At 39.9% G+C, this 20,317-nt stretch overlaps 1 protein-coding gene and 1 long non-coding RNA gene across 10 annotated transcripts in view; one reads left to right on the top strand and one right to left on the bottom strand.

The window, feature by feature from the left end:
* The window catches only part of LOC114223325 (uncharacterized), a 95,736-nt gene that overhangs the window by 40,262 nt on the left and 35,157 nt on the right, over positions 1–20,317 (bottom strand). Inside the window, exon 2 of the long non-coding RNA XR_003612125.2 lies at positions 1,027–1,067. This is a non-coding gene — a long non-coding RNA (uncharacterized LOC114223325). The remainder of the gene's footprint in view (positions 1–1,026; positions 1,068–20,317) is intronic.
* The window catches only part of TUT7 (terminal uridylyl transferase 7), a 65,739-nt gene that overhangs the window by 14,207 nt on the left and 31,215 nt on the right, over positions 1–20,317 (top strand). For all 9 annotated transcript variants that reach the window (XR_003612124.2, XM_028122219.2, XM_028122221.2 and 6 more), the window contains 4 exons: positions 513–632; positions 14,500–14,637; positions 17,384–17,564; positions 18,952–20,036. Coding sequence is in view for 8 of the 9 variants with exons in the window: in XM_028122219.2 (XP_027978020.1) it covers positions 513–632; positions 14,500–14,637; positions 17,384–17,564; positions 18,952–20,036 (1,524 nt within the window). In the remaining variant the exon portion in view is untranslated. The remainder of the gene's footprint in view (positions 1–512; positions 633–14,499; positions 14,638–17,383; positions 17,565–18,951; positions 20,037–20,317) is intronic.

The raw sequence follows: 20,317 nt of genomic DNA, 5'->3' as shown, positions 1-20,317 counted from the left end.
AGCAGAGGATTGCACCAGGCTTAACCAGGTGAATTGATAATTACAATACACTGTCGTCTGAAAGCTGCTTCCCACTTCATCACTAAGTAGGCTATGCTTTTTAAATTGTTATTCCTGTTGGTGCTAATGAGTTTGCCTACATTCTTTCCCCAATCACCTTTCTGGGCAAAGCATGAATTTTCACGGCAGTAGGTTCAGATGAGGGGACCATTAAACTGAGCAGAGCCAGTTGGCTTGCACTTGGGATTGAACCATCATTTTGATTTCACTAACAAGCATTTTAATCGAGTTGAGTGGATTTGCTGTGGATGTCAAAAAAAGAAATAACAAATATTAGATTAAAAATTTGAAATTAAAGTTGCCACTCACCATCACAATATGTGGTTGCTCCAAAAGTTTATGGAAGTTTTATTTTTTGTCACTGTGGTATTTTATAAAAGGTTTTAGAACAAAATATATAAATGATAGGTTGGTACAAAAGAATGCTTATCCTTTTTTTCTCTCATTTGTAGCTTTGCAGTATAGATCGCCCTGAAGAAGGAGGTTTGCCGCCTTATGTGTTTGCCCTGATGGCCATTTTCTTTCTTCAACAAAGGAAAGAACCTCTTCTCCCCGTTTATCTAGGATCATGGGTATAAAACTTTTTTTGCTTATATCTCTGATACTAATTTTATTCCAGGGCCACAAGTGCGTATGCATAATTTCAAAATCTAAAAACTTAGCCAGAACGGACATGAATTTATTTATCCTACTAGTATGAATATTCATGCCTCTCACTGCTGAAATATTAGTATATTTGCCTACAAGATGCTGGTGTGTACTCTGCTGGGGATAGGATTACTTTTCTAAACTGAAAAAGCTCTTAATTTGCGAAACACATAGAATCCTGAGGGTTTTAAACAAGACAATGTGAACCTGAATTAAATTTATCCTTTGGTACATACTTCCTCTGGGTATAATTAGATACTTAAATTTACAAGTCACCTCCAGACAGACTGTATGAAGCATTTGGTTGCTGTAACTTACTTTCTGTTTCTAGTCTTTGAGCTCTCTGCATTCCCCATTCCCTGTGAAACAAAAGAAAATAGAAGTATTGAGATTGCTAGTTATACTGCAAGATGCAGAATGTTGTCATCACCTCTCGAATAATATTTTGGTGTTTAAGATGAGTTAGAATTCAGTAATATGACCACTCTTTTTCTGCATAAGTTAAAGTTGATTTATGTAAATAGTAGGGTTAAAGAAGTCTCTGTCTCAAAGTCAAAATAATACTCTTCTCATCCTTTTGGAAACCTCACTTTTAAATCCTAGGTGTTTATCTTGATAAAAATCTTACATGTATACTTAATGTATAAAAAGTCTCACTTGGTAAAAAGCTTATTTTGGCACATATGGTATTGTAACCACCTTTCTTCTTACCATACACAGGATTCTCATCATTTAAGGAGGATTTTTTCTACAGCAGTAGCTTAATTATGAGTATATGCCAAAAATATATGATTATAGGGAACATTTTTCCCTTTGTACTTAATATATTGAGTATTGAGCAAGGACCTTTATGTGCAGGGTCCTAGGAACAAAGACCAAAGCAGAATGAGTGCCTTGTAAACTCTGTCCTGGCACAGGGATCACAGTTCGCTGTGCGTCCCAGTGGCCTGAAGGGCACTCTCTTTGTGCTTGTGGCACTGAAATGAAAGAATGCAGGGCCCCAGCGGGTGTCTGCTAGATAGCTGTCCTGGTGGACAGAAGAGAGAACAGTCAATCCTTAGCTGATAAATAACCCTTTCCATCAGACCCAGAAGGGCCTGTGAAGGTCTTTAAGGTTTTCCTTTCACTTTAATCCAGCAGAGACAGGAGTTTAGGATGGGACCAAACCAGTTAGATTCCTGTGCCCAAGAGGGCCTTTGTATGTGTTCCCATACTCACTATTGTATGTGTTCCCATACTCACTGTTGTCTTAGTGAGATCTACCTTTTCTGGTGTCCTGGTCACCTCTGAGTAGTCATCTGTCCCTGATGTGAGGATGCAGGAAAAAGGATGTTTCTATTCTGGTGATGTGGTTCTCCTCAGGATTCACTTATGAATACCCTATTCTATGGCCAGTGTATTCTAGGCAGTAGTACTGGACATTCTCTAAAGTGACATTGAATTTGCTTTTGATTATACCATTTGTTCATTTAAGATTTAATGACAGAAACAGGGATGTGGTGGGCAAAAATGGATTGAATTCTGTGATCAAATAAGGCACACTCAACTGCCTGAACCAAAATGATCTACAGTTTTCAGTATTTTAAACTCGTCAGGCATCAATGCGAAAGTCCTACCAGTAAATGCTAGAAACTTCTGCTAGAGTCATAGAAATATAAAGCAAGTGTGGGAAAAGAAATGAAATTCACTATTTAATTAAATTCACTTATTGGTGCCAGAAATTTTACATCATTATTTCTGTACAAAATGCATTGAAGATTCCAAAATTATGTTTATAAGAGTATCTAAACTTAATTCCTTCAAAATCTTTAAAGCACTGTGTACGTTTGTCATTTTACCTGGCCCTGAAGGGAATACACAGATGAATAAGATGACATTCCCAGTCAAGAAGTTTAGGATATCATGGCTCTGTGCCCTCATCTCTCTTCAGAGAGCCCTAAGCCAATCTACGCCAGCCTCTTCCACGTGGGCGGGGTTTAAGCCTCAGCCGGGGGCTGTCCTCGCTGACCTTTTACTCCCATGTATTGTTACTAGACTTCGATTTGACTAAAAGTTAATCATAACGAGTTGCGACTGATGAATTGGCTTAACCCTGTCCTCTCAGCATCTTTCATCCCTACAACAGTATTTTACTAGCCTCCTAGTAGTTATTCTTTGGAATCTGCCTTATTTTGGATTATATAGATTTAGCTTTTAGCAGTTATTTACCCATGAAGGATGCCAGGTAGTATAGTCGAAAGAAGAGTAGTCTAAAGTTTGCTAGCCCTACGATTCCTCCAGATTTTGTCACTTACACATATCCTATGACCTTCAGCAAGTTATTTATTTTCTCTGAGCCTTGGAGTCCTCATCTGAAAAATTCTGAAATGAGATCATGAATGTAAAGCTCCTGAACCAAGGCAGGAGAACAGCTGTAGTTCTTTTCCCCCTCAACGGAAAGTCAAGTTCTACTTATGATGTGGAGGTACAACCTCCTAACCAAGTGACCCTTGTATAAGTAACAGCTATAAATTCTCAACAAAACACAAGAAAACAACAAGGGGTAGACTCTGAAGACTGAACAAGCACAAGCAGACTTTGGAGAGAAGTCAAACTTTGGAGCAAGTGTCCAACACATAGCAAGTTTCTGTTCTTCTGTGGCTTTACCCTAAAGGCACGTACCTCTGATAGCAAAACCAGTCCTCTCTGGCCAGAGGAACTAGTGCCACCAGATAAAGGGGGAAAACCCGGAAGGGAAAGATACTGAGAATTGGAACCCTTAATTCTCCCGAACCAGTCCAGTCTGTCCTATAAGGAGCTTGGAAGTCATCACTCTGTCTTCACAAAAAGAGAGGGAAAAAAAAAAACTGAACAAACTGAAAATCAACAACTCTTCTTAGAGCCATCAGAGAGTTGAGGTCACAGGGAAAGCCACTGCCCCCAGGATTCGAGAGACAGGCAAATACAGCAAATTATAACTTGTTAGAGCAGAAGCCCAGGAACAGAGCCAATACCAGGGTAGGAGGGCTTAGATTGTGGTTCTGGAGGCTCAGTCTGGGCAAGCCTGAGAGTGAAAAATAGCAGGGGTGCCAGCCTTAGGGAACGTCCCAATGATTTCACAGGTTCTGTCCCAGGAACCCCCACCAGGTTCTCAAAGAATATCCAAGAAAAAAATCCCCTTGTGCTTTTGGCAGGGTGAGAAAAAAAGTCACCATTTTGAAGTATGCCCAGAACATGCTATTCTCCTAAACAAAAACCTGCCTTCAAGGGAAACTTTTTTTTTTTTTTACCTGGGCCTAACTGACCTGGGGAAAAGAAAAATTACCCAACTCTAGCCCCGTTCCTGAGCCTTCCTGTCTTCCTTAGGTGGGGAGGATTGAAAAGCATCTTGTCAAGGTCACAATCCAGGACGACAGGCTCACTAAAAGACTGACACCTGATCATAGGACTATAGAATGCTTCCCCTCCCCCAGACCTTACCACATTATTAGGGCTCCTGCATAAAACGGGGTAAAATGGAAAGACCTCAGTTCACAAGAAATCTTTTGGGAAACCCAAAAACAACAGGGAAGACAAAAACAAGGACACCAGAGAAAGTTTTAGCCTCTTGACATCTACAGCTACAACAATCAGTAAACATAGCCAAACTCCTAATAAATAAAACTTCACACTAAAGGCCTTTCTACCTCAGTTCCTTTTACCGAGTACATATATCCAGCTTGCTTTTTTTTTTTTTTAAGATTTTATTTATTTAACAGAGAGAGCATGAGCATGCACAAGCAGGCACAAGCAGGCAGAATGGCAGGCAGAGGGAGAAGTAGGCTCTCTGCTGATCAGGGAGCCCCATGTGGGGCTCTATCCCAAGACCCTGGGATTATGACCTGAGCCGAAGGCAGACCCTTAACCAACTGAACCCCCTAGGCGCCCCTATATCCAGCTTTCAACAAGAAAATTACAAGTCATACTAAAAGGCAAAAAAACATAGTTTAAAGAGACAGAGCAAGTATTGGAATTATCAGACCAGGAAATTAAAACAACTAGGATTAATATGCTTAGGGCTCGAATGGAAAAAATGGACAACATGCAAGAACAGATGAGTAACACAACTTGAGAGATGGAAGCTCTAAGAAAATCAAAAGGAGATACTAGAAATAAAGTCTGTAACAGAAATGAAGAATGCCTTTGATGGATTCATCAGTAGGCTGGACACAGATGGGGGAAAGAATCATGCTTTCTTCAACAGAAACCTCCCAAACTGAAAAACAAGGAGAAAAAAAAAAAAAAGATGGAACAGAATATCTAAGAACTGCAGGACAATTACAAAGAGTTGTATGTATTATGGGAGTATCAGAAGAAGAAAAAGAAAGGAACAGAAGAAATAATTTGGAATAATGACAGAATTTTCCAAAATTAATGACACACTTCTAAAACACACATGTAAAGCAGACTAAAAACAGGCTTAAGGCTTAAGGCTTAAAAAAATGAACTGAGATCAGAATTGCCGTCCACCAGAGAAGAGACAGTCTGCAGTTTTTGTAGTCCAGTTAATTACCTACAAAAGTATCAACATGTTTTGGAGTAACATAAAGAATCCAAAATTTGCATAATACAATATAGGATCACAGTATCCAGAATGCAATCTAAAATTAATATACAAAGAACAAGGAAAATGGGACCCACTCTCAAGGGAAAAGGGAAAAGAAAAGGAAAAGAGAAAAATCCAGTTGCCAAACCAAGATGCCCCAGATGTGGGAACTCTGAAAGACTTTAAAAGAGTTATTGGGGCGCCAGTAACACAAAAGAGTTATTGGTGGCTCAGTCGTTAGGCGTCTGCCTTCGGCTCAGGTCATGGTCCCAGGGTCCTGGGATCGAGCCCCGCATCGGGCTCCCTGCTCCACGGGAAGCCTGCTTCTCCCTCTGCCCCTCCCCCTGCTGTGTTCCCTCTCTCACTGTGTCTGTCTTTCAAATAAATAAATAAAATCTTAAAAAAAAATAAAAGTTATTAATAAGTATGCTCCATGAGATAAAGGAAACATATTTGCAATAAATGAAGAGATAGGAAGTATCAGCTGGAGAAATAGAAAATGTAGAGAAGCAAGTGGAAATTTTAGAAGTGAAAAATACATTATTTTTAAATAAAAAGTTTACTGGATGGACATAGCAGAATGGATGTGACATAAGAGTCCGTGAAAGTGAAAATAGATGAATAGAAATTAATCTGAAGAAGAAAAAGAAAAATATTTGGAAAAAATAACCTCAGGGACTTAGGGACAATTAAAAGAAAAAATGTAACCTGTGGGTAATTTGAGTCCCAGGAGGAGAGGAATAAGAGGATGGGACAGGAACAGAGCCAGAAACTTCCCAAATTTGATCAAAGATTTATAGACTCGGTAACGTGAAGAAACCTCAAATAAGATAAATTCAAAGAGAAGCATGGGGAGCACATGATAGTCAAAACCAAAAATAAAGTGCAAAACGTAAAAGCAGGCAGAGAAACACCTTACCTAAATGAACAATGATTTGACCAACTACTCATCAGAAACCAGTGATTGATTAATCATTTCATAATGTGTATGCATATCAAATCATCAGATTATGTACCTTAAACACATGCAATATACCAGTTTTTGTCAATTATACTAATAAAGCTGGGGGGGGGATTAAAGTCAAACTAAAGCTCTACAATACCAGATGAGATCAATTTTAAGAGAAGAAATGTTACCCAAAGACAAAAAGGGACATTTCATTATGATAGGGTCAATTCATCAGAAAGACAAAACAATCTTAAATGTTTGTGTCTATTAAGAGAGCACCAAAAACATGAGCCAAAAATTGACAAAATCTAGCCCATCAGAGTAAGAAATTATAACACCCCCTCAGCAGGTGACTAATGTATTAGCTAAACAAAACGTAAGTGAAGATTTAGGGGATTTGATAGACACTATTGACAACAACCTGGATCTAGATTTGTGGAACATTACACCCAACAGCTGCAGAATGCATATTTTTTTTTCAAGTGCATATTGTGCTTTCATCAAGGTAGACCATATGCTGTTTTAAAAAGAAGTTTCAATGCATTTTAAGAGATTGAAATCATATTCTTTGACCACAATGGAATTAAATTAGAAATAATAATGGCAATATATGTAGGAAAATCATACGTATTTGGAAACTAAACAGTGTACTTACAAATAATCCATGGGTCAAAGAAGAAATCACACAGGAAATTAGAAATATTTTGAACTAAATTTTAATAAAAACACAGTACCTCCAAATTTGTGAGATGCAGCTAAATTAGTGTTCACAGGTAAATTTATAGGTTTGAATGCTTAAATTTAAAATAATAATGGTCTAAAGTCAGTCACCTAAAGTTTCACTGCAAGAAGCCAGAAATGAAAGAGCCACATAAACCCAAAGTAAGTTCTTATTTTTTTAAAGATTTTATTTATTCATTTTAGAGAGAGAGACGAGCATGAGCAGAGGGGCAGAGGGGGAGAGACAAGGACAAGCACCTCAGGCTGAGCAGGAGCCTGAGGCAGGGCTCAATCTCACAACCCTGAGATCATGACCTGAGCTGAAATCAAGAGTCAGATGCTCAACTGACTGAGCCACCCAGGTGTCCCAACCCAAAGTAAGTTTTTGAAGAAAGGAAATATTAAAGCTAAGGGCAAAATCAATAAGGAGAAAATAGACTAACAATAGACAAAACAAGGCCAACTGTTTGATCAGTAATATATGCCCCTGGTAGACTCATGAGAAAAGAAGAAAGAACACAGTATCATATGATCTCACTGTTATGAGGAATTGTTAATCTCAGGAACAAACTGAGGGTTGCTGAAGTGGTGGGGGGTGGGAGGGGTGGGGTGGCTGGGTAATAGACATCGGGGAGGGTATGTGCTATGGTGAGCACTGTGAATTGTGCAAGACTGTTGAATCACAGACCTGTACCTCTGAAACAAATAATACATTTTATGTTAAAAAAAAGAAGAAGATAGGAGGAAGGGAAGAATGAAGGGGGGAAATCGGAGGGGGAGACGAACCATGAGAGACTATGGACTCTGAGAAACAAACTGAGGGTTCTAGAGGGGAGGGGGGTGGGGGGATGGGTTAGCCTGGTGATGGGTATTAAAGAGGGCACGTTCTGCGTAGAGCACTGGGTGCTATACGCAAACAATGAATCATAGAACACGCCATCAAAAGCTAATGATGTATGGTGATTAACATAATAAAAAAAGGAAAAAAATAATAAGTTAACTTGATAGAAAATTTTGAATGTACAACAACAAAAAAGAATTCCTCATATCAGTGAGATCGTATGATACACGTCTTTCTCTGATTGACTTATTTCGCTTAGCATAATACCCTCCAGTTCCATCCATGTTGTTGCAAATGGCAAGATTTCATTCCTTGTGATGGCTGTATAATATTCCATTGTGTATAGATACCACATCTTCTTTATCCATTCATCTGTTGATGGACATCTTGGCTTTTTCCATAATTTGGCTATTGTGGACATTGCTGCTGTAAACATCGGGGTCCACATACCCCTTTGGATCACTACATTTGTATCTTTGGGGTAAATACCCAGTAGTGCAATTACTGGGTCATATGGTAGTTCTATTTTCAACTTTTTGAGGAACCTCCATACTATTTTCCAGAGAGGTTGCACCAGCTTGCATTCCCACCAACAGTGTAGGAGGGTTCCCCTTTCTCCACATCCCCGCCAACATCTGTCGTTTCCTGACTTGTTAATTTTAGCCATTCTGACTGGTGTGAGGTGATATCTCATTGAGGTTTTGATTTGGATTTCCCTGATGCCGAATGATGTTGAGCACCTTTTCATGTGTCTGTTGGCCATTTGGATGTCTTCTTTGGAAAAATGTCTGTTCATGTCTTCTGCCCATTTCTTGATTGGATCATTTGTTCTTTGGGTGTTGAGTTGGATCAGTTCTTTATTTTGGATACTAGCCCTTTATCTGATATGTCATTTGCAAATATCTTCTCCCATTCTGTTGGTTGTCTTTTGGTTTTGTGGACTGTTTCTTTTGCTGTGCAGAAGCTTTTTATCTTGATGAAGTCCCAACAGTTCATTTTTGCCCTTGCTTCCCTTGCCTTTGTCAGTGTTTCTAGGAAGAAGTTGCTGCGGCTGAGGTCGAAGAGGTTACTGCCTGTGTTCTCCTTTAGGATTTTGATGGACTCCTGTCTCACATTTAGGTCTTTCAGGCATTTGGAGTCTATTTTTGTGTGTGGTGTAAGGAAATGGTCCAGTTTCATCCTTCTGCATGTGGCTGTCCAATTTCCCTAACACCATTTGTTGGAGAGACTGTCTTTTTTCCATTGGACATTGTTTCCTGCTTTGTCGAAGATTAGTTGACCATATTTCCGGGCTCTCTATTCTGTTCCATTGATCTATGTGTCTGTTTTTGTGCCAGTACCATACTGTCTTGATGATGACAGCTTGGTAATAGAGCTTGAAGTCTGGAATTGTGATGCCGCCAGCTTTGCTTTTCTTTTTCAACATTCCTCTGGCTATTTGGGGTCTTTTCTGGTTCCATACAAATTTTAGGATTATTTGTTCCATTTCTTTGAAAAAAGTGGTTGGTATTTTGATGGGGATTGCATTAAATGTGTAGATTGCTCTAGGTAGCACTGACATCTTCACAATACTTGTTCTTCCAATCCATGAACGTGGAACATTTTTCCATTTCTTTGTGTCTTCCTCAATTTCTTTCATGAGTATTTTATAGTTTTCTGAGTACAGATTCTTTGCCTCTTTGGTTAGATTTATTCCTAGGTAACTTACGGTTTTGGGTGCAGTTGTAAATGGGATTGACTCCTTAATTTCTCTCTTCTGTCTTGTAGTTGGTGTATAGGAATGCCACTGATTTCTGTGCATTGATTTTATATCCTGCCACTTTACTGAATTCCTGTATGAGTTCTAGCAGTTTTGCGGTGGAGTCTTTTGGGTTTTCCACATAAAGTATCATATCATCTGCAAAGAGTGAGAGTTTGACTTCTTTGCCGATTTGGATGCCTTTGATTTCTTTTTGTTGTCTGATTGCTGTGGCTAGGACTTCTAATACTATGTTGAACAGCAGTGGTGATAGTGGACATCCTTGCCTTGTTCCTGACCTTAGGGGGAAAGCTCTCAGCTTTTCCCCATTGAGAATGATATTTGCTGTGGGTTTTTCATAGATGGCTTTTATGATATTGAGGTATATGCCCTCTATCCCTATACTCTGAAGAGTTTTGATCAAGAAAGGATGCTGTACTTTGTCAGATGCTTTTTCTGCATCTACTGAGAGGATCATATGGTTCTTGTTCTTTCCTTTGTTAATGTATTCTATCACATTGATTGATTTGTGGATATTGAACCAGCCTTGCAGCCCAGGGATAAATCCCACTTGGTCGTGGTGAATAATCCTGTTAATGTACTGTTGGATCCTATTGGCTAGTATTTTGGTGAGAATTTTTGCATCCGTGTTCATCAAGGACATTGGTCTGTAATTCTTTTTGATGGGGTCTTTGTCTGGTTTTGGGATCAAGGTAATGGTGGCCTCATAAAGCGAGTTTGGAAAGTTTCCTTCCATATCTATTTTTTGGAACAGTTTCAGAAGAATAGGTATTAATTCTTCTTTAAATGTTTGGTAGAATTGCCCTGGGAAGCCATCTGGCCCTGGGCTTTTGTTTTTTGGGAGATTTTTGATGACTGCATCAATTTCCTAAGTGGTTATAGGTCTGTTCAGGTTTTCTATTTCTTCCTGGTTCAGTTTTGGTAGTTGATACATCTCTAGTAATGCATCCATTTCTTCCAGATTATCTAATTTGCTGGCATAGAGTTGCTCATAATATGTTCTTAGGTTTGTATTTCTTTGGTGTTGGTTGTGATTTCTCCTCTTTCATTCATGATTTTAATTATTTGGGTCATTTCTCTTTTCTTTTTGCTAAGTCTGGCCAGGGGTTTATCAATCTTAAGAATTCTTTCAAAGAACCAGCTCCTAGTTTCGTTCATCTGTTCTACTGTTCTTTTGGTTTCTATTTCATTGATTTCTGCTCTGATCTTTATTATTTCTCTTCTCCTGCTGGGTTTAGGCTTTATTTGCTGTTCTTTCTCCAGCTCCTTTAGGTGTAGGGTTAGGTTGTGTATTTGAGACCTTTCTTGTTTCTTGAGAAAGGTTTGTATTGCTATATACTTTCCCCTTAGGGCCACCTTTGCTGTATCCCAAAGATTTTGAACACCTGTGTTTTCATTTTCATTGGTTTCCATGAATTTTTTTAATTCTTCTTTAATTTCCTGGTTGACCCATTCATTCTTTAGTAGGATGCTCTTTAGCCTCCATGTATTTGAGTTCTTTCCAACTTTCCTCTTGTGATTGAGTTCTAGTTTCAAAGCACTGTGGTCTGAAAATATGCAGGGAATGATCCCAATCTTTTGGTACCAGTTGAGCCCTGATTTGTGACCTAGGATGTGATCAATTCTGGAGAATGTTCCATGGGCACTAGTGAAGGATGTGTATTCTGTTGCTTTGGGATGGAATGTTCTGAATATGTCTGTGAAGTCCATTTGGTCCAGTGTGTCATTTAAAGTCTTTATTTCCTTGTTGATCTTTTCCTTAGATGATCTGTCCATTTCAGTGAGGGGGGTGTTAAAGTCCCCCACTGTTATTATATTGTTGTCAATGTGTTTCTTTGCTTTTGTTATTAATTGCCTTGTATAATTGGCTGCTTCCATGTTAGGGGCATAGGTATTTACAATTGTTAGATCTTCTTGTTGGATAGACGCTTTAAGTAGAATATAGTGTCCTTCCTCATCTCTTATTACAGTCTTTGGTGTAAAATCTAATTTGTCTGGTATAAGGATTGCCACCCCAGCTTTCTTTTGGTGTCCATTAGCATGGTAAATGGTTTTCCACCCCCTCACTTTCAATCTGGGGGTGTCTTTGGGTCTAAAATGAGTCTCTTGCAGACCGCATATCGATGGGTCTTGTTTTTTAATCCAATCTGATAGCCTGTGTCTTTTGATTGGGGCATTTAGCCCATTTACATTCAGGGTAACTATTGAAAGATAGGAATTTAGTGCCATTGTATTGCCTGTAAGGTGACTGTGACTGTATATTGCCTGTGTTCCTTTCTGGTCTATGCTGCTTTTAGGCACTCTCTTTGGTTAGAGGACCCCTTTCAATATTTCTTGTAGGGCTGGTTTTGTGGTTGCAAATTCCTTTAGTTTTTGTTTGTCCTGGAAGTTTTTTATGTCTCCTTCTATTTTGAATGACAGCCTAGCTGGATATAGTATTCTTGGCTGCATATTTTTCTCATTTAGTGCTCTGAAGATATCATGCCAGTCCTTTCTGGCATGCCATGGATAGGTCTGTTGCCAATCTAATGTTTCTACCATTGTCAGTTACATATCTCTTGTCCTGAGCTGCTTTCAGGATTTTCTCTTTGTCTCTGAGACTCGTAAGTTTTACTATCAGATGTCGGGGTGTTGACCTATTTGTATTGATTTTGAGGGGGGTTCTATGTGCCTCCTGGATTTTGATGCCTGTTTCCTTCCCCAAATTAGGGAAGTTTTCTGCTGTAACTTGCTCCAGTATACCTTTCTTGCCCCACCTCTCTCTTTCTTCCTCCTCTGTGATCCCAATTATTCTAATGTTTCATCTTATGGTATCGCTTATCTCTCGAATTCTGCCCTTGTGATCCAGTAGTTGTTTATCTCTCTTTTTCTCAGCTTCTTTATTCTCCATCATTTGGTCTTCTATATCACTAATTCTCTCTTCTGCCTCATTTATCCTAGCAGTCAGAGCCTCCATTTTTGATTGCACCTCAAATAGCCTTTTTGATTTCGACTTGGTTAGATTTTATTTCTTTTATACTCCAGAAAGGGTTTCTCTAGTAACTTCCATGCTTTTTTCAAACCCAGCTAGTATCTTTAAAATCGTCATTCTGAACTCTAGTTCTGACATCTTACTAATGTCTGTATTGATTAGGTCCCTGGCAGTCGGTACTGCCTATCCAAATATGTAGAGGAAGTCCTGGTCATTACAATAAGAAAGAAAATAAAAAGTCATAAAGACCTGAAAGGAAGAAGTAGAAGTTTCTCTATTTCAGATAACATGATGGTTTACATAGAAAATCCTCAGAAAACTACAAAACCAGTTCTAGAGCTTAGTTAGTTAAATTTAGTATGAGCATAGAATACAAAGATGGTATCCTAAAAAATTTGTATTTTTATATATTAGCAACATTTAAAAATGGTTTTGAAAACTTCTATTAATAATGCTGCTTGAAAACATACACTAATTAAGAATAAATTTACAAAAGATGTGTAAGACTTCCAACTTGAACAATAGAACATTACTGTGAAAATTAAATAAGAACATAGATAAATGTACAGACATACCAAGTCTGTGGATTGGAAGCATTGGATACTGTTTTCAACAAAAGGGCATAAGCATTTCATTGGGGGAAAGTCTTTTCAACAGCTGATCCTGAAGAATCTAGATATTCATAAGGAAAAAAAATAGGAACATCAATCCTTAACCTCCCAACATCCGCCAAAATTAACTCAAAATAGATCAAAGATTTAAATGTAGAAGTTAAAATTACCAAATTCCCCGTGCACCTGGGTGGCTTAGTTGGTTAAGCGTCTGCCTTTAGCTCAGGTCATGATCCCAGGTTCCTGGGATTGAGCCCCTTGTCGGGATCCCTGCTCGGTGGAGAGTCTGCCGCTCCTTCTCCCTTTGCCTCTCCCTCAACTCATGCTCTCACTCACTCTCAAAATAAAATAATCAAATTCCCAGAAGAAAAAGGAAAAAAAATCTTTGCAGCCTGAGGGTGGGCAAGGATTTCTTAGGTAGAGCCCTAAAAGCACAAGCCAGCCAGGGAGTGTGGCTCCATGGTTGTTAGGAGAGGAGTCTTTAAAGCAGAGGGAGTAGCAGTCTGAGCCAGGTGGATGTATCGAGAAGATGGGACAGAGAAGTGGCAAAGGGCCAGATTATGTAGGTTCTTTCTAAGCCCTGGAAGGGACTGAATTTTATCCTGAGTAAGAAGGAAACCATTGTGAGCAGGCGAAATGAAATGATGGCTTATGTTTTAGAAGGATCACTCTGTGTACTAAACCAAAAAAGTAGTCCCATTTGATGTGGAAATAAATTTGAGAAACAGGATACCGCATCCAGACCCCACACCATGACTCATTAGCTACATTAACCAGTTTAAAGGCTATGAGTAAGCCCACTGCACAATAAAGAAACCTGTTCAACTTTGTTCCACATTTCTTAGACCTTTTGAGCCCAGACTGTGTTCTTTAGCAGTTGGCATCTCAGCAACATCAATAGAAAGTTTTTTACATTGAGCATTCCCTGTGTGCCATATGCTGTGTCAGTGGTTTGTGTCCATTATTTCATGTCACAACTATCTCATGGAGGAAGTTCTAGTGTAACTCATTTTTACAGAAACCTGAGACCAGGAGGAAGGTACTGACTGAAAGTCTCGCAGCCCCACAAGGGAGCCGAGGTTGGGGCCTGTGCAGTTTTACTCCAGAACCTGTGGCTTTGGGCCTAGGCCGTGTTACCTTCTCTTAGACTGTTTACTAAAGAATTATCTCACAAAATCACCATTTCTTTTGCAAGTGAAAACCTTGTTTTTTACTTTTAAAAAATATTTTTAAATTAAGAGATGTCTCAATCCATAAACTGATACCTTTTCTGTTTTCAATGGGCTATGTTTTCATTTCTTCCAGGGTTAATACACTCTGGTTGCTATAAAATCCTTTCTACCTCATAATAATAGTATATGTCTAATTTTTCCTAGATTGAAGGATTCTCATTAAACAAACTAGGGAACTTCAACCTTAAAGATGTTCAAAAAGACACCGTGGTCTGGGAATACACTGACAATGCCGCTGGGGATGCAGACACACCAAAAGAAGTACCTGTTAAAAGGGGACAGGTCTGTTCTCTCTCATTGTTCATTTTGCCATTTATATTTGATTTCATTGTTAATTGTGGAGTCTGTGAGTTAATCAGTCCTCCTCTCATCTGTCAACTATCTTAACTCTTTCATGGATGTTTCATTCCCTAGTTTGTTCAGTCCTTGAAATAGACAAGTAATGAGAGAAGGTAAAATTCAGATCACTGAATCCAAAGTGAAGAAGTATTCGATATAATGTATTTCAGTGTCCTCATCAGTACCATTAGGGGGAGGCAGGGAAATTTATGCACAAGGGGAGAATTGCCATTGAAATTTCAAACAAAACTGAGCAATGTAATTATACTAGAAATAAGAATAGGAATCTGCCCCAAATTGGTGTATGGGACCTGACTCCACGACCTGCCCTGTAACTGTCTGGGATGAAATGGTAGCAATACCCACAAAGGACTTCTGAGACCAGGATTCTAGTCCTCGCTCTACTCAAACAAGTCCTGTCGCTCCTCAGGTCCATGCCTAAAATGGGGAAATGGTGGTGAATCATAGATTCTCCAGTTGTGTTTTCTCGAATCCTTGAGTGCTGGAGAGAGAAGGGAGGTGGTGCCATTCAACCCCTGTTGCCACCAGAACACCACCACTCTTTTCCCTTTTCTACTTCGGGTTCCCATCCCAGTTCTCCCACGTCCTGGCTGTATGTCCAGGGGCAAGTGACTTAATCTTCTTGGGCCCCAGTTTCCTCACCTAAAAATGGAGATGACATTGGTACCCTCTCATAGGGTCATTGGCTTCTAGAATGCTTAACTCAGTGCCAAGCGAGTAGCAAACTCTCAGTAAATGTTAGTTGCCGGGTTTTTTTGTTTTTGAAAAAGAAAGCGTTCCCTACTTTAAAAGAATAAAAACAATAATGAAAAACAGCTTAAGTACCACTAGTGTAGATATGTCCAAAGTTTTGTAAGTTCCATATTGTGGTATTATCAAGTCATCTCAGTGAGATGCTTCAGAGCCCTTAGTGATGCTGAATAAGGCTTATGGATAAAGAGGTGAAATTTAATGAGGCTTTCAATTTCTGGGGGTTTTCTTTGTGTCCTCAACTACAGTGTTCGGGACCTAGATAACTTCCGTTTTCAGGCAGTTCTGCTTTGTAAATCTACCTGATGACTTTATCATACTTGACAGAATACTTGTGGTCAGGATTTAGTGATTAATAAAATACTATACCACTTGTTTTGAAGCTCAGTATAATAAAGCATGTTGCACAACAGATTTGTATACCTGAGAAGGAAAAACTGTTGCTGTAAGCCCAAGCAAATACTCGATGTTTACATTTTCATGCTATTTGGAGAGATCAGTCATGCTACCACTTCAGAAATGAAGACCTAGATAGGGTCGAGATTGATTGCATGGCGAAGTACCGGGATCGAGACACATTGTTCTCGTTCTGCCACTGACAAGCAGTGGGACCTTTGACAAGTCATGTCAACTGTATGGGCTTCAGTTTTCTCTTGTAACTTAGGGGAGTTGAGCTGGATTACCTCCCAAGAGCATCTTACCGTTGTGACATTATGTTTCAATGATAAATGGATTTCTTGTACTTGAAAGACTGTGTCTAAGTGAAAGAATACAGAGAGCAACCAAATCTGCCGGATGCTTTCCCTTGTTTCTCATTTAATCCTCATAACTATCCTGTGTTATAGGTGGTACCATCCCTACTCTGCAGATAATGATAGCGACCATTTTTTGAACATGTGTGCCAGGCACTGTGCTAAGCTCTTTACAGACATTCTCTCACTCAGTCCTCCCAACAACCCTCTGAGGTGGGTACTGTAATCCCCATTGTTCAGATGAGGAAACTGAGCCTTAGACAGCATAGAGCCTGGCCAGGATCATACGTGGCTAGTACATGGCAGAGTTGGATTTCAAGCCTAAAGTGTCCCATTGCAAAACCAGTTCCGTTAGCCACTATGCTGTCATGCCGACTGAGAGTGAAGAGGCTAAGTCCAAGAGCAGTTAAGAGCTATGAAGTGGCGGAGTCAGTTTTTGGACTCTTTTGTTTCTATTCTAGATCCTATGCACCTTCTAGTATATTCCATCACAGTATATTCCAGTTTGTCGAGAGTCAGTGAATGTAAAACCGGCATCAATTTCTGATATCAAGAGTTACTTGACTTTGGGGCGCTGTAACAGCATGAGACTCTTGATCTCAGGGTCATGAGTTCAAGCCCCACGTTGGGCATAGAGATTACTTAAATAAATAAACCTTAAAAAAAAAAAAAGTTGACTTTAAAATCATTTGTCCCTAGCAGATTCAGTGAGCTTATGTAGCTTCTCAGAGCAAATGAAAGGAGTGTTTTGCCTTTTGCTCTCTGCCTATAGCTGCCGCCCACTTTTGTGTGTGTAAGTGTAAACGTGCCCTCCAGTGGCAGCGCCAGGGAGAGCTCCGTGCTGAGAGTAGCAATCCAGGCACGTTTCTCTCCACCTGTCATTAAGGCTTCAAAACAAGGAGTGCCACCTGGTTGCCTAAAATTGCCTCTCTGCTTCTGTGATGATGGTTAGATTTTAACATGCTTTCATCCCAGGAGTGCAGGGTAGGAATGCCATTTTCCCACCAACGAAATATAACCTAGATGTGATTTACCTAGATGGATTGTCAAATTCCTGTCTTTGCTAAGGTTTTTCAGATTTTTTGTAATTTGCTTGAATGATCTCTAGTTTCTCAGATTGTGCTGACATCTGGACTAACCTGTGTGTTTCTCTTTGCTGTTAATAGGTATCATTAATATTTGATTTCAAGCACGTCCCATCAGTTCCAGTTGGGCAGCTCTGGGTGGAAATGCTTCGATTCTATGCTTTAGAATTTAATTTGGCTGATTTAGTGATCAGTATTCGTGTCAAAGAATCTGTATCTCGGGAATCAAAGGATTGGCCCAAAAAGCGCATTGCCATTGAAGGTATCTCAAAATGTTTATCTTTAATTCCCTTTTTTTTTAAGGTACCAGTCTAACCGCATGCTTTTTACTTCATTCTCCTTTCAGCCTCCACACGTAATGTAGGCCTGACCCTGAAAGTGAAATAGTTAGAATCTTGCATGTGTAACTGTGGTCATTCCAAGGAACCAAACTTCATCCTGGGTTTTTTTAAGCACTGCAATAAAACGTCTTAGTTGAAAAAAAAAGCTAAAACAGTGGCTGGCTGAGTCCTTGCTTTCTTTATAAATTGCTTAACAACTTAAGCGCTTATACAGAGTTTTCCCCCACCCCACGATGTGTGAATCCCCCTTTCCTCTTTACTGTTCTCCTTGTGCTGGATTTTTAGATTCAGTCCTTTCCTGGATTGTTGTTATCATTTAGTTTTACAAAGGTGAGAAAATACTTTTTCTCATGAAAAATAATTCTTCATTGGATTCCTCTTCATAGAAAGAGGGGCTGATTATTATTGGAATATCTACAGTAGCATTTGGAACTGATTCATGAAAACACTTTTTCTAGCGAAGGCTCATTTAACTAAAACCATTGTATGAAAGACTCGCTGATGTGCCCTGTAGACTACATTAAATGGACTAGCTCTTCTCATCTTTGCAAAGTCAGGAGGTTGAAACCCCTCTAGAAATCTGAATTCTCCTCCTTCAAATAACTTAAAGAACCTCCTAAATGGAATTCTCGTATTTTTGCTTGATTTTTTTCAAGCTTTATATTGCATAAGAGGGTTTTTTTTTTTTTTTTTTGCATTTTGCATAAATTCTGTGTGCAGTCATGGGGATCTCACATTTTTAAACCCTCCCCTGCAGTTTCTCTGGCACAGCTCTTCTGGCCAATTGCCTAACCTGCTGGAGTTCTAGGGGAGGAGAAAAGATTGAGAGAAGTGGTGTCTCCTCCTGGTGCCTCCCTCTCGCCCCTGAATTCAGTCCAGCCAGTTCAGTGATGGGGCTTCCCAGGGCAGAAGAGTGGAGGTAAGCTCTACACACCACAGGGCCTGGCTGAGTGGGGAGGCAGAGCACTCAGCAGAGCCTGGAGGGAAGTCCTCACTTCCCCAGGGCACAAAAGCACACTAATGACACCTTTTTTACCTCCACAGTCACAGAACAAAATAGGGAAGGGGTATTGGTTCAGAACAGAATGGGTTCTCTTCATAGAGCAGACGTTTAAGAAAACATTTCTCTTTGTTCTTAAACTACACCTTTCTTATTCCCCATCCCCAGTTTTTTAAAAAGCATACAAGATTCATGCTAAACTTTAGTATCGTTTGGTTGTCTGTTTTTATCTACAGCAGGCTAATTTTTTAAAACGTGAAATAGAAATGTATGAAGTGGTGGATTTTTCTTTCTTTTTTTTGTTACAGATCCCTACTCAGTTAAAAGAAATGTGGCAAGGACTCTAAATAATCAACCCGTGTTTGAATATATACTTCATTGTTTAAGGACAACGTATAAGTATTTTGCTCTTCCACACAAAATTACAAAATCCAGCCTTCCAAAGCCTCTGAGTACTGTCACATGTCTTTCTGAACATTCTAAAGAGGTAGCCAAGCATGACCCGGCTGCGCAAGCAAAAGATGATAAACTCAAAAGCTCAGTTTTGGCTCAGGGGCCAGGTGCTGCCAGTTCGACTGCAGATACCTGCATGGTACAGCCACTGACTCTTAAAGAGACTGCTGAAAGCTTTGGAAGCCCCCCAATGGAGGAAATGGGAAATGCGCATGTCAGTGTCCACCTGGAAAACCCAGACTGTTTCAAGGCAGGGGCCAGTTGTGATGAGTTTGAGGATATTAAAGGACACCCTCAAGAAACAGAAAGTGAAATTGGGAGAGAGGGCAGGCATCCTTTGACTGCCGATGATCAGGGTTTAAGGAGCAGCAGACATCGAGAGCTTGTCATCTGTGGCAGCACACAAAATAATGAGACAGAGAGCACTTTGGATTTAGAGAGCTTCCAAAATCCTGCAGCCAAAGAGTGTGATGGATTCACTACTTCAGAGGACAAGGCTGACATTGAAGAAGGCGCAGAAGGTGCTAATGATCTTGAAGATGCTCTAAGCCACTTCAGCCCTTCAAGACAGGGCCACACATCAGGAATCAGTCATTCCGATGAAGAGGAGGAGGAGGAGGAGGAAGAGGAGGATGACGAAGAACCCAGGCTGTCCGTTACCCGAAGGGAAGATGAGGACGACTTGGCTAATGAAGAGGAGTTAGAAAATACGTACCCAGGGTCAGGGGATGAGGATGCCCTGTCTGAGGAGGAGGATGAAGTGGGAGGGTCTGCTAAGTACAAAGACTTGAGAGAAGGTGGGACACCTGCAGATGGGGCTCTACTGATGGAATTTAATAAGATCTGTCTTAAAGAAGAAAGTGCATGTGAGGAAAGCTCAACTGTGGATCAGTCTGATTTCTTCTATGAATTTAGTAAACTCACATTCACCAAAGGCAAGGTAATCAGTGCCACTCCCAGAACTAAGAGACACTGAACAGTTTTAATGCATGTAGTTTTAATTCTTGTGTACTAGCACAGAGCCCTCCCCTGTCTGGGCGGTAGTGAGGAGTTGGTCTTACACTCCAGTGCAGCTGCTCCATCTCTTTCCCTCAGACCCATGCAAATTTGCTTTGGAGAAAGGGAATGCTCTTGGTAGTGGAAATTACTGCCTTTGTCTCCTGAGTATCCCAAAAGATGTCCCTGTTTGGAATGACTGCGTATTATTTTTATTCCTTTGGG

Source organism: Eumetopias jubatus, unplaced genomic scaffold (genome assembly GCF_037043125.1).
Source record: "Eumetopias jubatus isolate StellerSeaLion01/CBP00866 unplaced genomic scaffold, mEumJub1_p1.0 scaffold_15, whole genome shotgun sequence".
In the NCBI taxonomy this organism is placed as follows: Eukaryota; Metazoa; Chordata; class Mammalia; order Carnivora; family Otariidae; genus Eumetopias; species Eumetopias jubatus.
This window is presented reverse-complemented; position numbering and strand designations above follow the sequence as displayed.